Raw genomic sequence first — 23,894 nt, 5'->3', positions numbered from 1 at the left:
GGTGTTATAAAAGTATTCTAAAACAACGATGGAAGTTGAAATTTTTTTTGGAAAATTTGCGTAGGTCTACGGAAAATCCCAAATCATTTCTTAAATGGGTTTGGTAACGTATGGAGGGGTATAAAATATGAAGTAAAACCATTTTCTGGATCTTATATATTAATTATAGATCATTAATTCCCCGGATACGCAATTGTGTCAGCTTATTCGTGGCGAAGCGGAGATCAACGGGAGATAACTCCGTACACGCGTCGTAGGAAACTGCAAGTTCACAACAGTAAATTCGAGTAAAATTAATGATTGTAGTTATATTTCGACACTTTCTTGAATAACCATTCAATATTTAATGTTCCTCTACTCTTGTAACATTAAAATAGTCATGGAATGTTTGAATATGGCATTTTTTCAAGTACCCTAAAACAGGTTTTTGAAAACTTCCAAAGAAGAAAATTATAGATAACTGACTTTTCTCTGAAACTTGGACTTATTTGTATATTCTCAAACACCCTTTTGGTAGATGGAATGATACAAGTCTTTGTTTTACTTTCTTTGTATCAATATTCTTAGAAAGGATATGAAAATAAACTCAGTGTTTGTACATGTTGGTTGTTTAGAACAGTTTGTTTAAATATATTAAAATTTCACTCTAAAATTAGACTTGAATTTTTATATTTAAATAAGTATCTAACATAGAAAGTTGTTAATCTGGTGCACTGAAAATGTTCCATCAGAAATGAGATTTAACAAAGTTATTTAGACTGAAGAACTTGTCACTTTTTATGCTGATGACATATGGAGAAAAAAGAGTGATATTATAAATTCTAACACAGCATCAATTGTGAAACAATAGTTCTTTCCTACAGACATTTTATTTTTCAAGATGTGAGGCTTGCCGATCAATTTACATATTTAAGATTTCACTGTTAAGAGTGGAAAAATAACTTATTGACAGAGATTCTGTATGGGAATGTTTCTCTTGATATTTTAAAATACATTTATGTTACCAACTACATTGTATCTTTGTTTTTCTACTATGATCTGCAAAGAGATGGGTTCTTTATGTGTGACCTCAATGATCGTCAAGCATGATTATTGGTAGCCTTTATTCCTGATGTAACAATGGAAAATCCTGAGAAAAGCAAGAATTTTTAAGCAGATCCAGGTCTTTTATAAAGAGAGGGTGGATTATTCCTAATTTCCATATACAGAAAAAACATATTTCATTTCATGCCAAATAATTACATACAAGAGGGGTTTATCAGCCATTTGTCAGCAGAACTTGTGTTACAATAGAATTTAACTTTGCATTACATTAAAATACAATATGGAAAAAAAGAAAATGCTGACAATACATGCCCCCTCCTCTTTGAAAATTTGCTTGATCCACCCCCGAGATAAGAAACTATATAAGATGTACAAGTTCCGTTGCTCGCTCTTAATCAAGAGAAAAAATCTGAACATCCAAAAAGCCAGAAAGGGATTTAAAACATTATAATCAACACAAAGAAAACTGAACAAAAAGCTGTATTGCAATCTGATATCATGCAGTTCTCATAATTCCTATTACATGTATTACTTCAAGTTTTGATTTTTTTCCCTTATATTTGAATTCATAAGTCCTACAAACAACTGTTGAGTCCTTTAATTAAATTATTGATTGAATAATGAATGATTAGCTAAGCTGGTCTGTAAATAAAGTCTGAAAATGCTTGGTTTAAATAAAAGAGTGTTATTATGTCATAAAATATACTGAATCAACTTCAAATTTAATCCAAATTCATATTTAACTGCTCTAAAATGCATAGTCAATTGAACTACAAAACAAAAACCTGAGACTACTATAACAATTAACATAGAGATTGGTCACTTCCCATGTTATAGTAGTCTCAGACAAAAACAAAGCTGACTTAAATACATGTACAGTATGTTCAGAAATTTTTTGAAGAATGGACAACAATGAGATATTTATTTTTCTAATATCAGAAAAAATCTCATAGTATCAAATCAGAATGAGAGTTCTTTTTATTGAGATAATCAATTTAATCGCATTATTTACTTTAATACAAACCTCATGATAATATCTGAATTTACAGTCATGACTTGTCAACCTCTACACTTAAAAATTTAAGGTTCCTAGGCCTAAATGTGGTTGAAATACAGACAATTTTGGTAACTTTTACAAAAAATCTCTTTTTTATGACATACCTTACAATTTCAGAATAAGCTGCATTTAAGTTATATATTGTATCACATATAAGAATGCTAGTTTGTATTTTAATATCATGATTATCATGATTATTGCAATAAGTTGTTATTATTCAATTAATTAAAAAAAACATCAATTATTTTTGAATTGATAGATCTGGAACTAGTACATACATTTGTTTTTTTAAACATCTATATACTATTTATTAGGGAACTTATTCAAATATATTTTGTACAAGACAGTCATGGCAGTTCACAATTACAGTGGTCATTATAAACATAATGACACAATTTATACAACCAAATTTTATTGTTGATATATGTAAACTGAAATCATTGCAGAATTTTTCTTTCAAATGATTTAATGTTTGTTAGTCACTTACTTTAAATACTTAACCTGTACTAAAATAAAGAGATGTGGTATGATTGCCAATGAAATAACAGTATAGAAACTATCCACCAGAGTCCAAATGTCTGTTAGCAGTTAAATTATACATGTTATAAGTCACTTTACAGACATCAACAATGAATACATTTCATTGTTATCAGGCAGATGAGGAAAAAGAGTAATGATAGCTTTTTAGCTTACTACATGTACAAGAGAATATAAGAAATATAATAATATAAATAAGGAAATAATAGAGACAAAAAAGACAGGACTTAGCCACTGGACTATATGTAAAGTGTTCCCTTACTAATCCTTAAAGGAGCTGCTGTATACTTAGAAAAAAGGTTGTTGAGGACTTGGCCACACCGATCAGCATTTTTAGACACTACATTATGGTCGATTGCAATCTGCCCTATTTGCCCCAACCTCTAATGAGTATTAAAATTAATACCTAGGGTGGGAATTAAACCCATGTATGTTCATTTACTCTATTGTGCTCTATGTACATACATGTACATGTATATGAAATATATCAAATGCAAAAAAATGCTGGAATGTAAATATGGTAATTTACATCATGTACATTATTACAGCCTCTTTTTTTAAGGACCTAGTAAAGACCTATTTCTTAGGCAAGGTGTATTATATAACTCTTGAAAGTAGTTAAATGCAATTGTAAAATTAATTTTATCTGCTGTTAAACAATAATAACACGATAATGGTTATTTCTAAGTATTTAGTAACAACAGCGTGCAATTTAGGTAAACAAACATCAATAATCTACCACGTGTTTGTCTGCTGTGCTTGAATATTCAAAACGACCCATCGGGTTTATTTACACGAATTTTTGCTAAAGCAGACAGTTAAACATGTCTGTTTACCTAGTAAGTTCTATAAAAAATGCATTTGCTGTTATGACTTGTGTATGCATGGAAATATAATGAACATAACATTGATTATTTACCGTAAATATTGAATACACATCATTCCTGAGCTATACACACAAAACACATGGCACTGTTGTAACGATGGATGGTAACGTATAGCCACTTTATAACAGTAAATCCCATTGGATAAGCTACCCTACACAGTACATAATATGCAAATTAATGATTGGATACGAATTTGTGTCAGCTCTTAAATCGATGGAAAAATGTAAACATTGGAATCCGCCATTTTGACATAGGAAACAAACTAATTTTGAATCTTGGATTAAAGGACATTGCGCACATTGCCAGCGTATCATGCATAACCAGTCATGTGCAAATATATCTTTTAATTAGTTTTATACACTTACTTTTCTATGTTTTAGTTAGTTTAATGTTTTAATTTACTACAGAACGGAACATCGTTCTCAAAGACGCCGTAGAATAAATTATAGGTGGCGCTTTTTGTGGGCGTAAACATTTTACATACGGGTACTTTTTTTGTCGACAAATTGACCTCTATCTGTCAGATTCAGGCGTTTGCCGTTCAACTGTGTAGAGACAACTTTTACTTAATCCTTCTCATATCCGAATGAATGAAATATGTTTAAAATAAAAAATTAATAAAAATATACCAATACCAGATTTTTAATTAACTGCATCATGCAAAAAGAAAGAAGAAAGAAATTAAAAAAATTTCCTCGCTTAACCATGTTTTTACTTTAATTAATTGTAAAGACCACCATAGCATTTTGAATCGACCAGTATTCACCAGTTTTTACCACTAGGGGAGTATTGTTTAGGGAGATAGACACCTAAAGGTGGTATTGACCACCAAATCGTGTATTTTAATGCTTAATTTCATATACCAAAGTGATCATACAAAAACTTGAAACGTGACTTTTGAGATACACAGCAAAACCGGATTTTGACATTTAAATATCCAGGACAAGAGTTAAACGTTTCACAATTTTTGATAGACCTGATCAGTTCAGTTGAATATTGCTTATCAAATAAATATTTAATTTTGATAACAGGGAAATCGTTATTCAATTATGTTGATTTGCATTGCAGTTTATTAACATTTATTTTTTGTTTTTGTATCAGGTCATGTTAAATTTATTTTATATTAATGATCTCGGAATTCACATTATATTTCATGTGTCTGAAATATTTATTTACGCCTTTAACTTGTTCAACTATGAATTTATATGTGTTCAATACTTTTCCAATATTTGATCATTTATTTGTATATATAATAAAATGACAGGTAAGTAATTCATTTTGATAACCGGGATCAATCCGTTATCTACATTCTGTTTACAAAATGACCACATCAAACCTTGTTACCTGGAACCTTGCCACGTTATTTGGTTGTCAAAACAAAAGTAAAATTATTATTTCAGGACTGCGTTCGGACTTTCAAATGTAAACATTTTTATTGTTTATGGTTTAAATTGACTATTTGTAATATTGTTTCAGATCGAATTTGCGTTTTGTGATGAAATGGCTAAAATGACTTTGAGTGGGATACCCGTCTGTGGGGATGATATAGAAAGTTGGGAAACCATTTTTTTCACGTCATCTGTTTATGTACTAAACCACACGAACAAGTTACGTCAAGTTTGATGTCACGATATCAATTTATGAAATATTTGGTTTTGGTGCATGAATGACCAATATATGAGATATTGGGTTTTGAGTTAGTGGACGAGAATCTAGTTGACAGTTCATTTACATTCAAGTTAGCACTCCAGTACAATGGACATAAACATGTTGGTAAAATTCCAAATTCTTTAATCACTCCAAATATAAGTATTAAGCAGTATTAAATATCATTAAATATTAACCAAACATGATACATACTTTTACATCTAATCCGAGCGCAGTTCATTTTTTGTCGTCGGCATATCCTATAATCTATAGTCCTATAATAAATGAATTTTACCTTTTTAAATACATTATCGAAATGATTTATTCACCTGTGTCTTTATAATACATACTAATTACGGATTAAATAGAACTATTGTAAAATGACCATAATTATTGTACAAATATAAATTTATAATCTAACATTTTCAAGGTGTAAATGAATATTTCGGACACATTAAATATAATGTGAACTTCGACATCATAATAACTAAATCAATCAAATATGACTGATACAATAAAAAAGTAAACGTTAATACACTGTAATACAAATCAACATGATTTGATAACGGCTTTCCTGTTATCGAAATTCAATATGAATTTGATAAGCAATATTTTATTGAACTCACCAGGTCTATTAAAAATGTTTAACGCTTAACTCTTTACATGGATATTGTACTGTCAAAATCCAATTTCATCCTATTTCTAAAAGTCATGTTTCAAGTTCTTGTACATGTTGTATGATTACTTTTGAATATGAAATGTAGCACTAATATCACAGAAATATAACCTTTGAGTTGTTATGATAATTCCGACAGACCGTAGAGGAGGAACATTTTGTGTGACTGCACCTGTTTTAAATATCTATAATGACACTTCAATCTAGGTAAATGTTACGGAAATACACAGTAAACGTAATCCTCAGTTAACGTAATTTGATTGGATAATGAAAATTCCTAAAAATGTTTAGATGATAATAGAAATCAGTGATCATATTAAAGAAGATGGTCAAACTAAATGCTAGCGTGGAATGTTGTGAGTTACACATAATTCATAAGTTACCAGAAAAGGAATGACAAATTTTTTGAACAACATTCAAAAACATTGTATTAATCATTTGCTAAGGGAATGGTCATTATTTATCAGCTGAGGGGGTCGGTTCAATTTTTTACATTAAAAAGTTTTATTGATAATTCTAATAAATCACATAATGACCCCCCCCCCCCCCCCTTCCCCTTAGAACACAGTTTCAAAAATTTGACCCCCCCCCCCCCCCCCCCAATAAAAATCCCTATTGATTAACAGTTGCGAGAAGATGATGATAGCATGCTACATATTTACAGACATTGACTTGAAAAATAGCTATATGAGAAGTATGTGGACATTGATACTATCTGTAACAGAGTACAGCAGAAAGAGATTTTCCTTGATTGCAGTACTCATTTTATTTGATTTTGTACTGATTTTTCATAATACATTCTACACTATAGTTATGTTATTTTTTATATAAAGTAGCTTGAACTAATTAATTTGATAAAGATAATCATTTTTGTCTGGTTAGCAGTCAGATATAAGTCATATTCTGTAAATACTACATTGCCTTGATATTTCATCATGACCTTCTATATTCTTTGTTTTGAAGCTGATGCAATTGATTTTAGTAAACATTTTTTAGTTTTATTCTGCTTTGAGAAAAACCCTGATTAAAACAGTTTGTTCTTCTTGATTTTTTTTCTCAAATATGAATATCTGACACATTCAATAGAATTCCAAGATTAAAAATGGACAAAATAGGCATTAAAATGAAGAAATGTATATTGCAATTTAACTTGAACCTTCGTGTACAGAATTAAGTCATACCTATACAAGTCCAGCGGCTAAGTCCAATATTTTGGCACAATTGATCACTTTATGGTAAAAGCATGAAACTTTGCACAGTGCTAGTTATGATGTTAATAAACATTTTTGAAAATGGAGCCATCTGAAAAAAAATCCATAATGGCCGCCAAAATTCTAAATGGCCGCCAAAAGTCAAGAGGCTAAGTCCTATATATTGGTATGATTGATCACATTATAATAAAAGCATGAAACTTTGCACAGTGCTATTTATGATGCTAACAAACGTTTTTAGATATGGAGCCATCTAAAAATAATCGTAATGGCCATCAAATACAAAATGGCCGCCAATAGTCAAGAGACTAATCCAATATATTGGTATAATTAATCCCTTTATAGTAAAAGCATGAAACTTTGCACAGTATTTGTTATGATGCTTATAAACATTTTTGAATATAAAGCCATCTTAAAAACTTCTAAAATGGCCGCCAAATTCAAAATGGCCGCCAAATTCAAAATGGCCACCAATAGTCAAGAGGCTATAAGTCCAATATATTGACCACTTTAGTGTAAAAGTTAGAAACTTTGACCATTATTAGTAATGATGCTGATGAACATTTTTGGATCTGAAGCCATCTTTAGCCGTAATGGTGCAAATAGTCAATAAGCTATATCCAATATATTGGTATAATTGACCTCTATATAGTAAATGCGTGAAACTTTGCACAGTGCTAGTTATGATGTTAATAAACATTTTTGAAAATGGAGCCATCTGAAAAAAAATCCATAATGGCCGCCAAAATTCTAAATGGCCGCCAAAAGTCAAGAGGCTAAGTCCTATATATTGGTATGATTGATCACATTATAATAAAAGCATGAAACTTTGCACAGTGCTATTTATGATGCTAACAAACGTTTTTAGATATGGAGCCATCTAAAAAAAATCGTAATGGCCATCAAATACAAAATGGCCGCCAAATTCAAAATGGCCACCAATAGTCAAGAGGCTATAAGTCCAATATGTTGACCACTTTAGTGTAAAAGTTAGAAACTTTGATAATTGTTAGTAATGATGCTGATGAACATTTTTGGATCTGAAGCCATCTTAAGCCGTAATGGTGCAAAAAGTCAATAAGCTATATCCAATATATTGGTATAATTGACCTCTATATAGTAAATGCGTGAAACTTTCCACAGTGTTAGTTATGATGCTTATGAACATTTTTGAATATGAAACCATCTATGAAAATCCATAAGAAGCTTCTGTACCTTAGTAATTGCTTTCTTTGGTCAGTATCATTCAGTTTGGACTCAACGTTCAGGACCGTTCATATTCTCAGCTTTTGAACATTTCATATTTAATAAACAGTAAATTTACAGAAAACAAACATAGTTATCAATAATATTTCATATCAGCAAAAATGTGCTGACTACTTTAATGGTGATAACCTCGGTGACGAAATGTTCACCAGCAGTGGCTTCGACCTAGTGGTTGTAAAAACACATAAAAAATAAAAGGCTTATAATTTGAAACGGGTGATTCGCGTTTCGTTCTCATGAACTCATTATTGGCGCTTGGATGAAAGCAGTTAAAATAACCTAATGAACCGAATTTCCGAATATTATTTCTTCCTCCTTAGTGGCAAATATAGCAAAATATAAACATATCAGTGATATTTGTGTCATCACAATAGTGCTGACTACTAGGTAACTGTTACATGAAAGACCATGAACCCCCAGTGTGTGCATTTTTGGGAAACATGATTCATTGTAAGACTAGAAAACATGATCTAGTAGACACTTTCTTTAAACGTGGACTATCTGTTTCCTACGACAGAGTGTTAGAAATTTCTACGTCGATGGCCACTGATGCTAATTGTCGTAATATCCAGGAAGGTATTTTTGTTTGCCCTTCCCATCTTCTTCAAAATATATTCACTTCATCTGCTGCATACAAAATTGACCACATTCCAAGCAGTATATCATTAAAAGATACCAGTTTGTCTTTATTCCGATATATTTGGGAGGTTATTCAATTAGTTTCGCAAACGTTTGACAAATCTGAAGCTAATTTAGATGTCAGTCAAAGACAGTCTATCTTTTACCAAAGAGGTATTCGAATCTCCCACCAACTGTATTGAGATTCGGCAAACCAGATATATCATTAGTGGAAGGAGAACTATTAATTGATATGTCTTCATTCCCATCTGCATTAAAAGGGGAACTCAAATGGCTCAAACATCAGCGGAAAATTCAAGAGTTAAGGCTGAAATTGGGACAACCTTTTTATGCTTTATCGTTGCCAGATGGGTATAAACTACCAGCAACGTCTGTTCTATCTCTGTTTCACGAACAAGCTAAATGTGTTGCAATGAAACGACCTTCTTTGAATATTATTCGTAGAGCAGTAAGAAAGCCAAATCGAGGTCAAACTCAAGTTGTTGCTTTTGATCAACCACATTTCGCAGTAGCAAAACTAATACAATGGAACTTGCCTCTAATGTATGGTGAGGAAAACTTTGTCATGATGTTCGGCGGCCTACACGTAGAAATGGCTCCGTTCAAAGCACTTGGTTATTGGCTTGAAGATAGCGTGTGGACTAGTGTTTGAGTAAATGCCCTGATTACATCACACGATACAGTAGATTCATTATTGAAGGCTTCTCATGTTACAAAATCACGTAGATCATACCAAAGAATAGCCATTACACTTTACCGTTATTGTCAGACACTTACTGTCAGTACAATTATTCTTTGAATGATGATGAGATAATCTTAAAATTCTAAAAGTGGTGTTTGGAAAGATCTACAGAATCTCCTCATTTTAAATTATGGTATTTAACCCTGCAATTTGAATTGACAGTATTGGTATTTGTAAGGTCTATACGTCAGACTAACTTCATGTTATATCTAGAAGCTCTCGGGAAGATCATCCCTTGGTTCTTTGCTTTGTATCACACCTACTATTCACGATGGTTGCCAATTCATCTGCGTGATATGCTTCATTTACCAAAAACGAATCGAGAAATTCACTGAACATGCGTCCACGGAAATTTTGTGATTAACCAGACAGAGAAGACATTTTCTGGTATATGGCTATTGACCAAGCCCACGAACTTGATAATGCTTGTGCCAAAGAAGATATTGGTGCTGTTGAATTAAAGGAAAATACAGTAGATGGATTTTTGCTAGGCCTGGAATTGCTAGGTTGGAAAATGAATTTGAAAATATTACTGAATGTTTTGTGAACACTAGTGAAACTAATAAAGTTCATCATGAAAAAAACATTATCATTTCAAGAAGCATTCAGAAATGACATTGTGTCTTTGTATGATGTAATTGATAATCTTAGAAATCCGTTTTTAGACACTTAACTAATATTTCATTTCATTGATTATGCCTTGCTCTAGGCCTAGGATTATTGAAATCGAAAGACTTACCATTGTTCCATGCCTTCTGGTTGGCAAAAACTTCATGGTACGTGGGTGCCATTCCGGTCAGTGCTTGCAGAAGCTGCAATTTTATGTTAAGAGCTAATCCACCGGGGCTGTACGAAATGATATCGAGGGGCATGTAAATGCTTGAAAGCAGCATTGAAATGCACATCATTATGTAACCGCTCATCGGACTGTGAGAGAAAAAACTGATTGAGACTGTGTTAAATTTTGATTATCCTGCATTTGAATCTTATTTTGATTATCAATAATTTGAATTTGCCAGTCTATAAAGTTGTTAAGCCATATAGTTACTTTTGACGGCGCCATTTTGAATTTTGCCGCCATTTTGAAAACATAATCTATGTCCCTTTGTATAATTATTACACAATTGGCCTGTGACTACATCACAGGATCAGTTTCACAAATTTGTTAACTTTCTATACCACATTGATAGTGTATATATGTATGAATGCCTCCAAACTCTGACATTTATGACAATGCCATTTTGAATTTAGACGCCATTTTAATTAATTGTGTTTTTTTAAAGTTGAAAAAAATAATTATTGGCATATCTTAAATGCATTTCCTTAAATTTGTGATATCTACTGAACTCTTGCATATTGGTAGACTTCATCAAGTGTATGATGTTGTATTCCCATTACCTTATGTCGGCCATCTTTAACTTGGCGGCCATTTTGGGTTTTTTTTCATGGCTCCATATCTGAATTTTGTTTATACCCTTTAATCTTTCATTATGCCAAGTTTCATGCTTTTACCATAAAGTGCTCAATTATTCTTATATCCGCTGGACTAATATAACCTTTCAATAATCAGTTTTAATCTATATTATGAAGAAATTAGTGTACATTTCCTGTCCGACACAGAATTATTTGTGAATCAAAAAACATAAAAAAGACGAAACATGTCTCAATTCCTTTAATGCCTTTATTAAAATTTTGATGTTTTATAAATGTTTCGTTGACTTAAAACTTTCTCAATATATAGTTATTTTTTATTTCAATCCCACTCTAGGAAATGCAACTGAAAATAACACATTACATATCACTGATTTTATGGTTCTGGTCCTTCCTGGATCAAATAAGTACATGATTTATTTGAGATAAAGCAATATTAATCTAGTTTTATAGCTGATAAATAATTACTGTTCCCTATAGGTTACAATACACCATTAGATTTTATGGGCGCAGCCATTTTATGAGCATAACATGGTATTCAGAATTAAGAGTATAGCTAATCCTGATTGGTTGATATGTGCGCCCGTTATTTTTTGTAATTAGACACTTCGTGCATTCTGCATTATACCAAAGGCCAAATAAATTATTTTCCTTAGCCCTAACGGAACTGAGATGTCTTTTAAACGCTAGGATGAGACACGTATTTTTAAGTGCAAAATTGATAGGCATGGGAGATAAGTACAAATTACGCTAAGAAAAGCAACGCGAACCTATATTTTTTGGACCAAAAAATACTGTCCTAATAACTTTTCTTTAATTCTAGCAAGGTTTCGTTAAAAAAATCAGCTTTCTAAAGTCTGTATCTCGAAAAAGGCTATCATTGTCGCCTATGGGGAAATTAATTGTTTATTATAATCTATACAGCGTCGACATTTCTTTATCATAGTGCTCAAAAAGTGTCAAAAACAGTAATTTTACTTGATATTTGATGTGAAACCGTATTTTTTGGTGACAAATGAATTATTGATTAACTAGTTTTTAAGCTATAGTCTGTTTCATATTTGTATAGCGTTTTACCTTAGAAACAAGGGTGTGTTCGACTTTTGACTTACTGTGGAGAGAATATGTCATTTTCTGAACTTCTGCTGATTTGTTTGTAAAAAGCACATACACGTCTAGAGTTTGGATATACAAATCGATTTTTAAACATGACAATCTCGATCCAAGTGCTGTTATCGAAATTACCAAATTCAGTGAAAATGTACAGAAACGATCCCCTTCGAACATTGAAATGTTCACTCGAATGGCAGACTATAAAAATTAGAATAGGCATGACATTTCGTTGTTAACGAATAGTTTTCGATGTTTCAACACAAATATTTACACATTTTTCATATTTTGTAATGCTATAGTCTGTTTCAAAAATGTACTTTTATACGAAAATGGTTTCATTTAAAACTGTTGTTCAAAATTCACCGTAGTAGTTACATATTGGATCGGTTTTGGTATCAATATAATCAGTACTTGATGACATATAAAGAATCATTGGAGAAAGTGGACATTATCTTCAGGCCCTTTTTAGCAGTACCGCATTTACTAAAAAAATCAGAAATTTTTTTTTCACATTTTTTGACTGGGGTTACCTCTGATAAAAAATTGTGAAAATTCAGAGAGTAATGCCAGAACGTTTTGAAGATGATTTTTGTGTGGCATATATATTTATGCATCTAACGAACTATGAATTGCATGATTCTAGAAAGTATTAAATAGCGTATAGGTTACAATACACCATTAGATTTTATGGGCGCAGCCATTTTATGAGCATAACATGGTATTCAGAATTAAGAGTATAGCTAATCCTGATTGGTTGATATGTGCGCCCGTTATTTTTTGTAATTAGAGACTTCGTGCATTCTGCATTATACCAAAGGCCAAATAAATTATTTTCCTTAGCCCTAACGGAACTGAGATGTCTTTTAAACGCTAGGATGAGACACGTATTTTTAAGTGCAAAATTGATAGGCATGGGAGATAAGTACAAATTACGCTAAGAGAAGCAACGCGAACCTATATTTTTTGGACCAAAAAATACTGTCCTAATAACTTTTCTTTAATTCTAGCAAGGTTTCGTTAAAAAAATCAGCTTTCTAAAGTCTGTATCTCGAAAAAGGCTATCATTGTCGCCTATGGGGAAATTAATTGTTTATTATAATCTATAGGTGCACCAAAGAAAGATATTTATCAACATACTTATCTTCTAAACTACAATATTGTTATATGATGAAAGAAGTTTAGTTATATAAAAAAAAAGAATTAAGTTGCAATGTGTGCAAATAACCTCGATAAAAATACTGCTCAACTGTCAAAATCAGCTGTTCACCATGGCTCTAATTTGAAACTGACTATATTTTCTGAAAACACTAAATGTCTATTGTAGTAGGTGTATACACAAAAATGAAAGTAAACAAAAACAGTCTTCTATTTGACAAGAAGAATTTTTATTAATTCTAAAGTTACCAAAGGATAAATATCGATTAAATAAAAAGCAGTAATAACATCTGAATAAGATGATTATGCTGTAAATATGAAAAAATCATTACGTATAAAACAAACAATTGTGCGAAAGTGAAAACAAGTATGTCCTAGTTTCGTGGTAAAATATATGCCGGGAAATACGAATGAAACGAATGAATGAAGGCTAATAGTGTTACGATCTATAATCTTTGTACAACATTGCCTCTAGCCAAGAAAAAAATATTTTGTCCCAAAAATGGAATAAAATATAACTAAAATTGAGAATGGAAATGGGGAATGTGTCAAAGAGACAACAACCCGACCACAGAACAGACAACAGCAGAAGGCCACCAACAGGTCTTCAATGCAGTGAGAAATTCCCGCACCCGGAGGCGTCCTTCAGCTGGCCCCTAAACAAATATATATACTGCATGCTTTCATTTAAACATATGGAATGAGAAACACATTATATATATTCAAGAAATAATCATCACAAGCACATGTCTTTCATTCATGCAAACGTAAAATATTTTAATCCCCTAATGCGCGCAAATGAAATGAGCTGAATTTTATATACCAAAGTGGTGATGCAAGAACTTAAAACGCGACTATTGAGATATACAAAAAAAATGGATTTTGACATTTAAATATCCAGGAAAGAGTTAAACGTTTTACAATTTTGATAGACCTGGTTAGTTCAGTTGAATATTGCTTATCAAATTAATATTAAATTTCGATAACAGGGAAATTGTCATTCCATTATGTTGATTTGCATTGCAGTTTATTAACATTTATTGTTTTTTATTGTATCAAGTCATATTCAATTTATTTCATATTAATGATCTCGGAATTCGTATTAAATTTCAGGTGTCCGAATTATTCATTTACTCCTTGAACTTGTTCGATTATAAATTTATATTTGTTCAATACTTATGGTTGACTTTTCAATAATTCTCTTTGATCAGCTATTAGTATGTATGATAAAATGACAGGTAAGTAATTCGTGTTGATTACCGGAAATAATCTGTTATCAAAATTTTACAAAATAACCATTACAAACTTTGTAGTTAGCAAATGTTATTTGTTAGTCAAACGAAAGAAAAAAAAATATTTCAGGGCTGCGTTCGGACTTTCCTATGTAAGCAGATTTGTTGTTTATGGTTCAAATTGACAGATTTGTAATATAGTTTCAGATCGAATTTGCGACGTTTCGTGATGAAATTGCTAAAATGTCTTTGAGTGAGATACCCGTCTGTGGGGATGATATAGAAAATTGGGAAACCATTTTTTTTGACGTCATCAATTTATGAACTAAACAACACGAACAAGTAACATCCGGTTAGATGTTACGTAATCAATTTATGAAATATTTGGTTTTGATTCATGAATGACCAATATATGAGATATTGGGTTTCGACTTAATGGACGGGAATCTAGCTGGCAGTTCATTTACATTCAAGTTACCACTCCAGTACAATAAACATAAACGAATTGGTAAAAATCCAAATGCTTTAATAAATCCAAACATAAAAATTAAAAAGTATTAAAATCCATTTAATAAAAACAAAAAATAACACATACTTTTACATCTAATCCTAACATTTTCCATGATTAAATTAATATTTCGGACACTTTAAATAGAATGTGAATTTCGAGATCATAATAATGAAACGAACAAAATATGACTAGATACAATACAAAAGTATACGTTAATAAAATGTAATAGAAATCAACATGATTGGATAACGGATTCCCTGTTATCGGAATTCAATATCAATTTGATAAGCAATATTGTACTGAACTCACCATGTATATTAAAATGTATTAATGTCAAAACTCAAGTTTCAGCCCAATTTTCAAAAGTCATGATTCAAGTTCTTGTATGATTACTTTTGAATATAAAATGTAGCACAACAATACAATATCACAGAAATATTACCTTACTTATCTTAGAGTGCGCTGTTATGATAAATCTGGCACGCCGTAGACATGGTAGAGGAAGAACATTTTGTGTAACTGCTGCACCTGTTTCAATCGATGAGTCTATTAAAATGATTTAATTGTCAGTACTGTTACGGAAATCCACAGTTAATGTAATCCTGAGTTAACGTAATTTGATTGGATAATGGCAATTCATAAAAATGTTGTGTTGATATTTGAAATCAGTGATCCGATAAAAGAAGAAGGTCAAACTTAGGACAATCGTGAATGATATGAATTACACATAATTCATCAGTTATCAGAAAAGGAATTACAAAAAAGAGATAACTTTCTTTGAACAATATTCAGGAATATTGTTTAAATCATGTGCAAAAGGTGCTCCAAAGAAAGATATATTTTCGTTATGATGGCATAAATCATCGACATGTTTATGCAAGTAAATGTGTTTTGATGAGTGTGTCCTTTATTCAAACATGTACATGTGATTTACATTACTAATCCGATGACAAAATAGAATATTGTAAAGTACATTGAAGGCTTATTTAACTATGTAATTATCAACACACTTCTGTTCTCAACTACAATAGTGTTATATGGTGAAACAGGTTGAATTGTATAAAAAAAATGATGAAATAAATAAGTTGCAATATTGTGTGCAAATAACCTCAATAAAAATTCTGCTCAACTGTCAAAATCAGCTGTTCAATGCTCTAACTTGAAACTGACTATATTTTCTGAAAACGATAGAATCAACACACTCTGTATGAAGTAAGTGTGTACACAAAAATGAAAGTAAACCAAAACAGTCTTCGAGTTGACAAGAAGAATTTTAGTTAATTCTGACGTTATCAAAGAATAAATATGGATTAATTAAAAGCATTAATAACATCTGAATAAGCTGATTATGTACAAATATAAAAAAAAATCATTGCGTTTAAAACAGACAACTGTGCGAAAGTGAAAATAAGTATGATCTAGATTCGCCGTAAAATATATGCCGGGAAATACGAATGAAACGAATGAATAAAGGCTAATTGTGTTACAATTTATAATCTTTGCACACAACACCGCTTCTCGTCAAGAAAAAAAAATCTGTCCCAAGAATTGGAATAAAATATAAATGCATGCTTTAATTTAAACATATAGAATAAGAAACACATAATATATATTCAAGCAATAATCATCACAAGCACATGTCTCATTCATTCAACATATAATTTATCGAAATATTTTCGAGTTAATTCTACTTCTTTGAGGTAGCCAATGCACTAACGGAACTTCTAATCTTTGTGGATTTGTGCAGATTCTCAGTTTCATCTTTCGTTATTTTTTAGGAGTCTTCTTTCAGTTCCGAATTTCGATTTTGCGATGAAAAATCCTAAAATTTAGTTTTTTAATTTGTTTTTACGTGTTGATTTATTTTCTGTGAACTAAGTTTCCAATTCCAAAATGTTTGATCTTTTTGATCATCCTTTTTTTTCTCGCCTGCCACGGAAGTCGCAGTATGCGAAACTTATAAGGATTACTATCCGGCGGCGGTGTAAATTATTTGTATAAAGCTTTATTATTCAGAAGGTAGAAAATGGATGCTCATACCTTTAAAAACAGTCAATTCTCGACCAGTTTCATGCACTCACGCATACATATTTCAAAAATTCAGATGTATGGTTCTTACCGACCCATGATAGGCTCTTTGATATCATTTGTAATTATTTTGGACACAACTATCAAATTTTAACTTTCATAAAATTTGGGAATAGTAATTTAATCAGCCAAAGAACCCAATTATAATCCTTGAAAAGAAGTTGTTGTGATTTTACAATTCTGATTGATGAGTTTTATGATTACAGATGATTAAACACATCTGGTTAGACGTGTTAAGAAAGTCAATACGATTTTGACGCTGATGTTAAATAGGCTAGTATATTGGGGACCTTCTCAAAAAGCACAGCTAATAATTCATTATAGTTACCTGTATGGGTTTGTTTGATAAGGCTGAGATGATTTTTAAACATTAAAATAATCACAATATATTCCGTAATACACCGAGGAGGATCCAGCAAAATAACACGATCATTATTAATATGATTATCATAAAATTGCATTGTTTCATAGTAGTGATCGTTTTAGTTTAAGATCGTTGTTCCCCCACTTCTTACTATTTTGTTGAACGACTACAAGGATAATCCGAAAAGTGATCAAAATAAATGAATAAAAAAACACTGCAAACAAATCACATCCGAATCCGATTTTTTACTCTACATCAACCTTTGTATAAAATGTTCGTTTATTTGAAATATACTTTTCATGTCGGGGCCTTTCTTATCTTTTATGCAGGATGGGTTTTGCTCCTTGTTGAGGGCCAAACGATGACGTGTAGTTGCAGACATTAACGTCATTTGGGTTCTGTTGGAAATTTGTCTTCTTTGGCAATCATACCACGTCTCCTTATTCTATATCATTTTCTAGAATAGGGAAATGTGTAGCTTTAAATTCTCATAAAAAAACTATAAATTTGTGTACTTGACAATTTAAAAAAAAACCCCGAATAAAACAAAAGCGAATTCAATTATCTTTATCTTTTCATTTTCTAAGGTTCTGTTGGAAATTTGTCTTCTTTGGCAATCATACCACGTCTCCTTATTCTATATCATTTTCTAGAATAGGGAAATGTGTAGCTTTAAATTCTCATAAAAAAAACTATAAATTTGTGTACTTGACAATTTAAAAAAAACCCGAATAAAACAAAAGCGAATTCAATTATCTTTATCTTTTCATTTTGTCTAGAAAGGTCACTCTGGCAATTTAATGTAATGCTGAAAAGGGACAATACCTAAAAGACGTTAAAACGTGTGAATTAATTATTTTAATTTACATTTGTACTGACATGTTCTTTCTATCAACTTTTGTCAGTCAGTTTTTCGGACAAAAAAAGGTTATCGAATTAAGTTTTAAAAGATTACTACATTTGAGCACTATTCAAGCATGTTAAATTTACGTTTCGGTGAAGGTTCGGAACTTTTTTTCTTGGCTTCCTCCACCAACAAAACAGAGCACCACGATTTAGTTAAGATATTGTTGAAAGTGGCGTTTAACTTTCATATGTAGAAGTTGATTTTATTATCGTTGGGTCAGGAGGATATTTTGAAAATGGAATATTCATTGTCACCTCTTGCAAACCTGCTAAATTATATGTCGGGCAACTTTTTTTTCGATTTCTTTCATTTTTAGTTTTGCCTCACATTCACTATCTACTCCGCTTTCTCAATTGGACGATATATAGTGATGAGTGGATTGGTCCATCCGTCCATTCTTTCGTTCATTCGTCCTTATGTCCTTTCATTGCATTCATACCCAGATAGTAGTATACTAAAGTATAGAAAAAAGAAAATGCAAAAGCTAAATAGAAGAATTTACGAATGTCAAGTTTATGTCGAACACGCCATCAGACGTTTAAAACATAAAGGGTTGTCGGAACACTGTGGAGACATCCAGGACACGAATCAAATCAAATTGTTGAATTATATGCTGGACTTGTGGAGAGACAAACTTAGTTATTTGACTATTAAACATATTCTACTCATATCATTTAATGTATATATTTGGACTTGTGGCCGTAAAATCCGTCATTCCCATTCTTGACCCTTACATATATTTTTTTTTTAAGTTTTTTTTTTACACTCCTAAATCAAACAAATACAAATGAATGTATAAAGATCTACGAAAGGCCAATGCATTTTGAGAAAGTCCACACTTAAATCTTGTATCGGTATTGTTATTTAACATCAGCGCAGTATGTAAATCCCTTTCCTAACACGTCTATTAAGATGGCTACATATGGGCATGTATAAACAGAGAAACAAAATGTTGATGAAATGTTGATTTAAAACGATGCTGACATTAATCTAGTCGGTTATACTTGCAACACAGCTCTTTAGAAAGCTTCAGTAGTTATGTGGAAATTGTTGCAATTCTCATTTCAAAAGGTCCTTATGTGCATTTGGGGGTCATCGTTACATTCTGCACGCAGGAAAGGTTACCGACATATCGTTGAGCTCATCATAGATCACGGTGTCGATATCAATAAAAGAGACAACACAATTGACTGCTTTTGATGGTATGAAGCATCCATTTCATATTAGTTTCGCATACTGAACTCCTCTTTTGATAGCATGTTCAAATGTACAGGAAGTTCTTGTTTATTTTCATTTGGGTAAATTTAGTGAAAGTTATCATAGCCATAATATGGGAGATACTCCCCTCTCAGCGGCATGCCGGAGTGGAGTTAAGATCTTTGTAGAGAAGTGTTAAAGTAATGGAGCCAATGTAAACAAAGCCTCAGCGAATGGATGAGACGTGCTCATATCGGCTTGCAAAGTTGGTTTTAAAACAATCACTTATTTGCTTATCAAGGATGACGCCAAAATAAATACCACCAACAGTTGCTCTACCCCACTTGTGTTTGCATGTGAAAATGGTTGTACAAAGTTAGTGTTATCGTTTAAAAAAAAAGGTACCAATATATTTTTTAAGTTACCATATATTAATTGTCTACTCTTTTGATAGCTTGTGAGAAGGAACATGACGAAATAGTAACATTACTTCTCCACAAGATCTCAAATGCAAATTTGTCCGACAGTAAGGGATTTACACCGTTGTCATTAACATACCGTACGGGGCATGAAAGACTTTATAATTATTTGATTGATAATCAAGCAAATGTTAACCAGGCAACAAAAGATGCATTTTTTATTTGAGCACGGGTATTATTCAATTATAGATGCACTCATAAATAAAGGAGTCAATATCGAAGTGACAAATAACGAAGGATGGGCACATTTGATGATAGGCTGCCAATACTGACACACTGAAATTGAACACAGAAAATAATGTGTTTCATACTATATATATTTAGGAATTAATATTTCGGAAAATTCACAGAGGCAAAAAAAATCTTTATAATAAAGCATGTAAATCCAATTACAAGTTGAAAAAAGGTTTGACATGTTTAAATTCGTCTGTTCGCACACTATTACATTTGTTTGAACACATCATTAAGCCAATAACCCTTTATGGCAGTGATATATGGAGAATACTCAATCTTACTGAAAAGAAAAAAAGGCCAGGAAATATATGACCTTTATATAAGGATTGGGATTGTGAAGATCTTCTTATAAGGTTCTGCAAATATGTTCTTGGTATCAACAAAAAACTTACCCATATTTCAGTCAGTACTTGCATCTCATATATCCCAGTGAACTTGAAATTAAGGATACTACTGATACAAGAAGGACTGCTTCATACCTTGATCTTTTCCTCAATATTGACACAGATGGACGACTTCACACTAAAATCTATGACAAACGGGATGATTTCAACTTCCCAATTATCAATTTCCCATTTCTCAGCAGTAACATACCCTCTGCTCCGTCATATGGTGTTTACATATCTCAATTGATACGTTATGCTCGTGCACACTATACTGACTTCATATACAGGAGTGTGCTCCTTACGCAGAAACTGCTCCAACAGAGTTGTGAGGAGGAAAGATTAAAAATGACACTCCGAAAATTTTATGGACACCATCACGAATTGGTTGATCAATACGATGTGTCTGTGTCTAAACTAACTAATGACATTTTTACCACGTCTTAGATTGTGGTTTAACATCTATGTCGTCTGTCTTCTAAGTACCGAACGTGACCTATTCCCGAATATGACTGTTATACCGAGTGTGAATTTGCATTGCTAAGCCTATACGACGTGCCTCGGTATTTTGTACATCCAACATTTATGTATTTATTTTTGATGTTTCTGTTATGGTTTCGGTTGGATAATGTGTTATGTCTTATCGTTTGTAATCCAAATAATTATAAAATAGCCTTTCAATACCATCATTGTCATGAAAATTGTTTGGACTGGTATTGTGAAAATAATTGTATAAAGTTCGAAATTGCATGTTCGTTACGTAAGTGCGTCACTGTTTGTGATGTCCTGTGGTGTCTGTCGTTGATGGAAGATGTTCGTTGTTGTTCTGCGGTTTGCATGTTGTGTCGACTATTATATTATTTGTTTGTGCGTTTCTCTGTGATGAGTGTTCTTGCGTGTATTTGTGTTGTACTTCTGTTACGTAGTGTTGTCATTTTAGCGACGTTTTTTAACATTGTAATATAAGCAGGAGGTTTGGCTAGCCATAAAACCAGGTTCAACCCACCATTTTGTCTTAAAATGTCCTGTACCAAGTCAGGAATATGGCAGTTGTTATCAAATAGTTTGTATCTATGTATGTTGGCGTTTGTTTTTGTTGCACTTCAGTGTTCCTGTTGTTCCTTTGTTTTCCTCTTATAGTTGGTATGTTTCTCTCGGTTTTAGTTTGTAACCCGGATTTGTTTTTTCTCCATCGATTTTTTGTTGAAAATTTGCTCAAAATTATTATTTAAAAAAAGTAGATTTGAAGAATAAAAACCTGCAGGTTATTTTTTTCGATGAGAAATTGTAGGATGAAAATTATTGTATATTTTGATACTATTGTCTTTTTATTATTTCTGTCGTTGATTTGCTGTCCCTAATCATTAATGTATTCATATCTTTTATTACATTTCAATTCTAGTATTGAAGATCACACGAAGAACATCGACATGCCAGTTCAAGCAGCAAAAATTTAAATAGTGCTTCATATTATAGTTTCAATCTTTTTATTACGCTTAAATTGTTCATTTTTAAGTATTCAATGGAGACTTATTTTGGAAATGAAGACTCTAAATAGACTTTATTCAGCAAGTATGTAAATAGAAAATAGACATATCAAAGTTAACTTTACAGCAGTGGTTTTTGCATAAAGTATCAACCATCTTTCTTTCAGATTTAGATGTAGATGGATGATGGTTGATTTAATTTTATCGTCCAGTGGCAAATAGCACATGCATATAGGACGAGAACATATTAATGATATATGAATATAAAACCTGCTTTGTACAAGACCGAAAATCCTGAAATTGGTATGCGTTGTTCACAAGGTAACATCAACATGAAGACATGTCATCTGGTTTGGAGACGTTTTTCTGATTCCGTGTGGAATATCGTTGCCCCGTATTACTAAATGCAAAGTTTTTGGCGTAGAAACACCAAATGCCGATTTTGAATTTGGTTTGACACATGCTTTGGTCGAACCTATGACCTCCAGGCCACAAGGCAAGCTCTTTACAAATACATAATATGGTGCTGTTTACCTTTTAGAATTGGAAATGATAATATCTTGAAAGAAAGGTAAAAACGGAATAAATTAGCAATTTGGATGCATTTGATATGACTCAATTAGATTAAATTGTAATATATTAAACATCCCTTAACAAAGACTTTTGATGTCGAAATAACGAACCGCCGACTTATCTCTTAAGATCAGTTTTATTTATATTATCAATACAAACACAGCCATTAACATAAACTTTCATTGTATTTCAAGATATATTTATCTTACAAAATTAAAAAAAAATCAGATTTACATGACAATATAGCATAATTAAATGTCAATATTTATTTGCGCTTTTCTATTTTGCAACTAAAATGGAGCGTTTTACATAAGAAATGAACACCATGTACACCAATGAATCATTAATTAAAGATTCAGTAGGTTACCGATGTGCAAGTTTCGTAAATCGATTACGAAGCGACAAATTAAGTTAACAAGCAAAACCTAAGGTAATCGTATGCACTCTCAAAGGTGCGTGACCGGATGCGTCTATAGGTAGGCGAATCCTGCAAAGCATGTATCACCAGCCAATCGAATCCATACTTAGCCAAAATGTCACAATCGGGAAACGGACACAAGGTAAAATTACACATCAGACGACTAAACTTGTATCTAAAGATTTGAGGCCATAAAAATATGTCACTAGTGAGTTGACACACCAACACATCGTATTGTGTCAACCAATTCGTAATGGTGATCGTAAAACTTATGTAGCGTCGATTTCAATCGGTCTTCCTCATAACTCTGTTGGGGCAGTGTTTGTGTTACGAGCGCATCCCTATTTATGAAGGCTTATAGTGTGAACATGGACAAATTTAACGTATTTACAGAGATATTAGAACGCTATACGATAGAATAAAGGTTTATCTTGTTGTTGAAAAATTAGAATTTGACAACTGGAAAGGTTAAATCATCACGATTGTCATAGATTCTAGTTTGAAGTAGTTCATCTGTGTTAATATCAAGGAAAAGATCAAGATATGAATCTAGCCTTTTAGTTTCGGTAGTATCCTTAATATCAAGTTCTTTGGGATATATAAGAAGTAAGCGTTC

The 23,894-nt window shown here is 31.9% G+C and overlaps 1 protein-coding gene across 5 annotated transcripts in view; it reads right to left on the bottom strand.

The window, feature by feature from the left end:
- Nucleotides 1–16,199, bottom strand: part of LOC127704383 (uncharacterized) — a 29,070-nt gene extending 12,871 nt beyond the window's left edge. The window contains exons 1-2 of one of the 5 annotated variants that reach the window (XM_052208419.1): nt 15,591–16,199; nt 5,386–5,447 (exon numbers count right to left, since the gene is read on the bottom strand). Coding sequence is in view for 1 of the 5 variants with exons in the window: in XM_052208418.1 (XP_052064378.1) it covers nt 10,446–10,481 (36 nt within the window). In the remaining 4 variants the exon portion in view is untranslated. Of the gene's footprint in view, nt 1–5,385; nt 5,448–10,445; nt 10,536–15,590 lie in introns of those variants that run through there. The other 4 variants (XM_052208422.1, XM_052208420.1, XM_052208421.1 and 1 more) reach the window with 4 other exon arrangements.
- Nucleotides 16,200–23,894: the final 7,695 nt, after the last annotated feature.

This window comes from Mytilus californianus, unplaced genomic scaffold (genome assembly GCF_021869535.1).
Source record: "Mytilus californianus isolate M0D057914Y unplaced genomic scaffold, xbMytCali1.0.p SCAF_6, whole genome shotgun sequence".
Classification (NCBI taxonomy): Eukaryota; Metazoa; Mollusca; class Bivalvia; order Mytilida; family Mytilidae; genus Mytilus; species Mytilus californianus.
The sequence above is the reverse complement of the archived record's forward strand: the minus strand, read 5'-3'. Positions and strand labels throughout refer to the sequence as shown.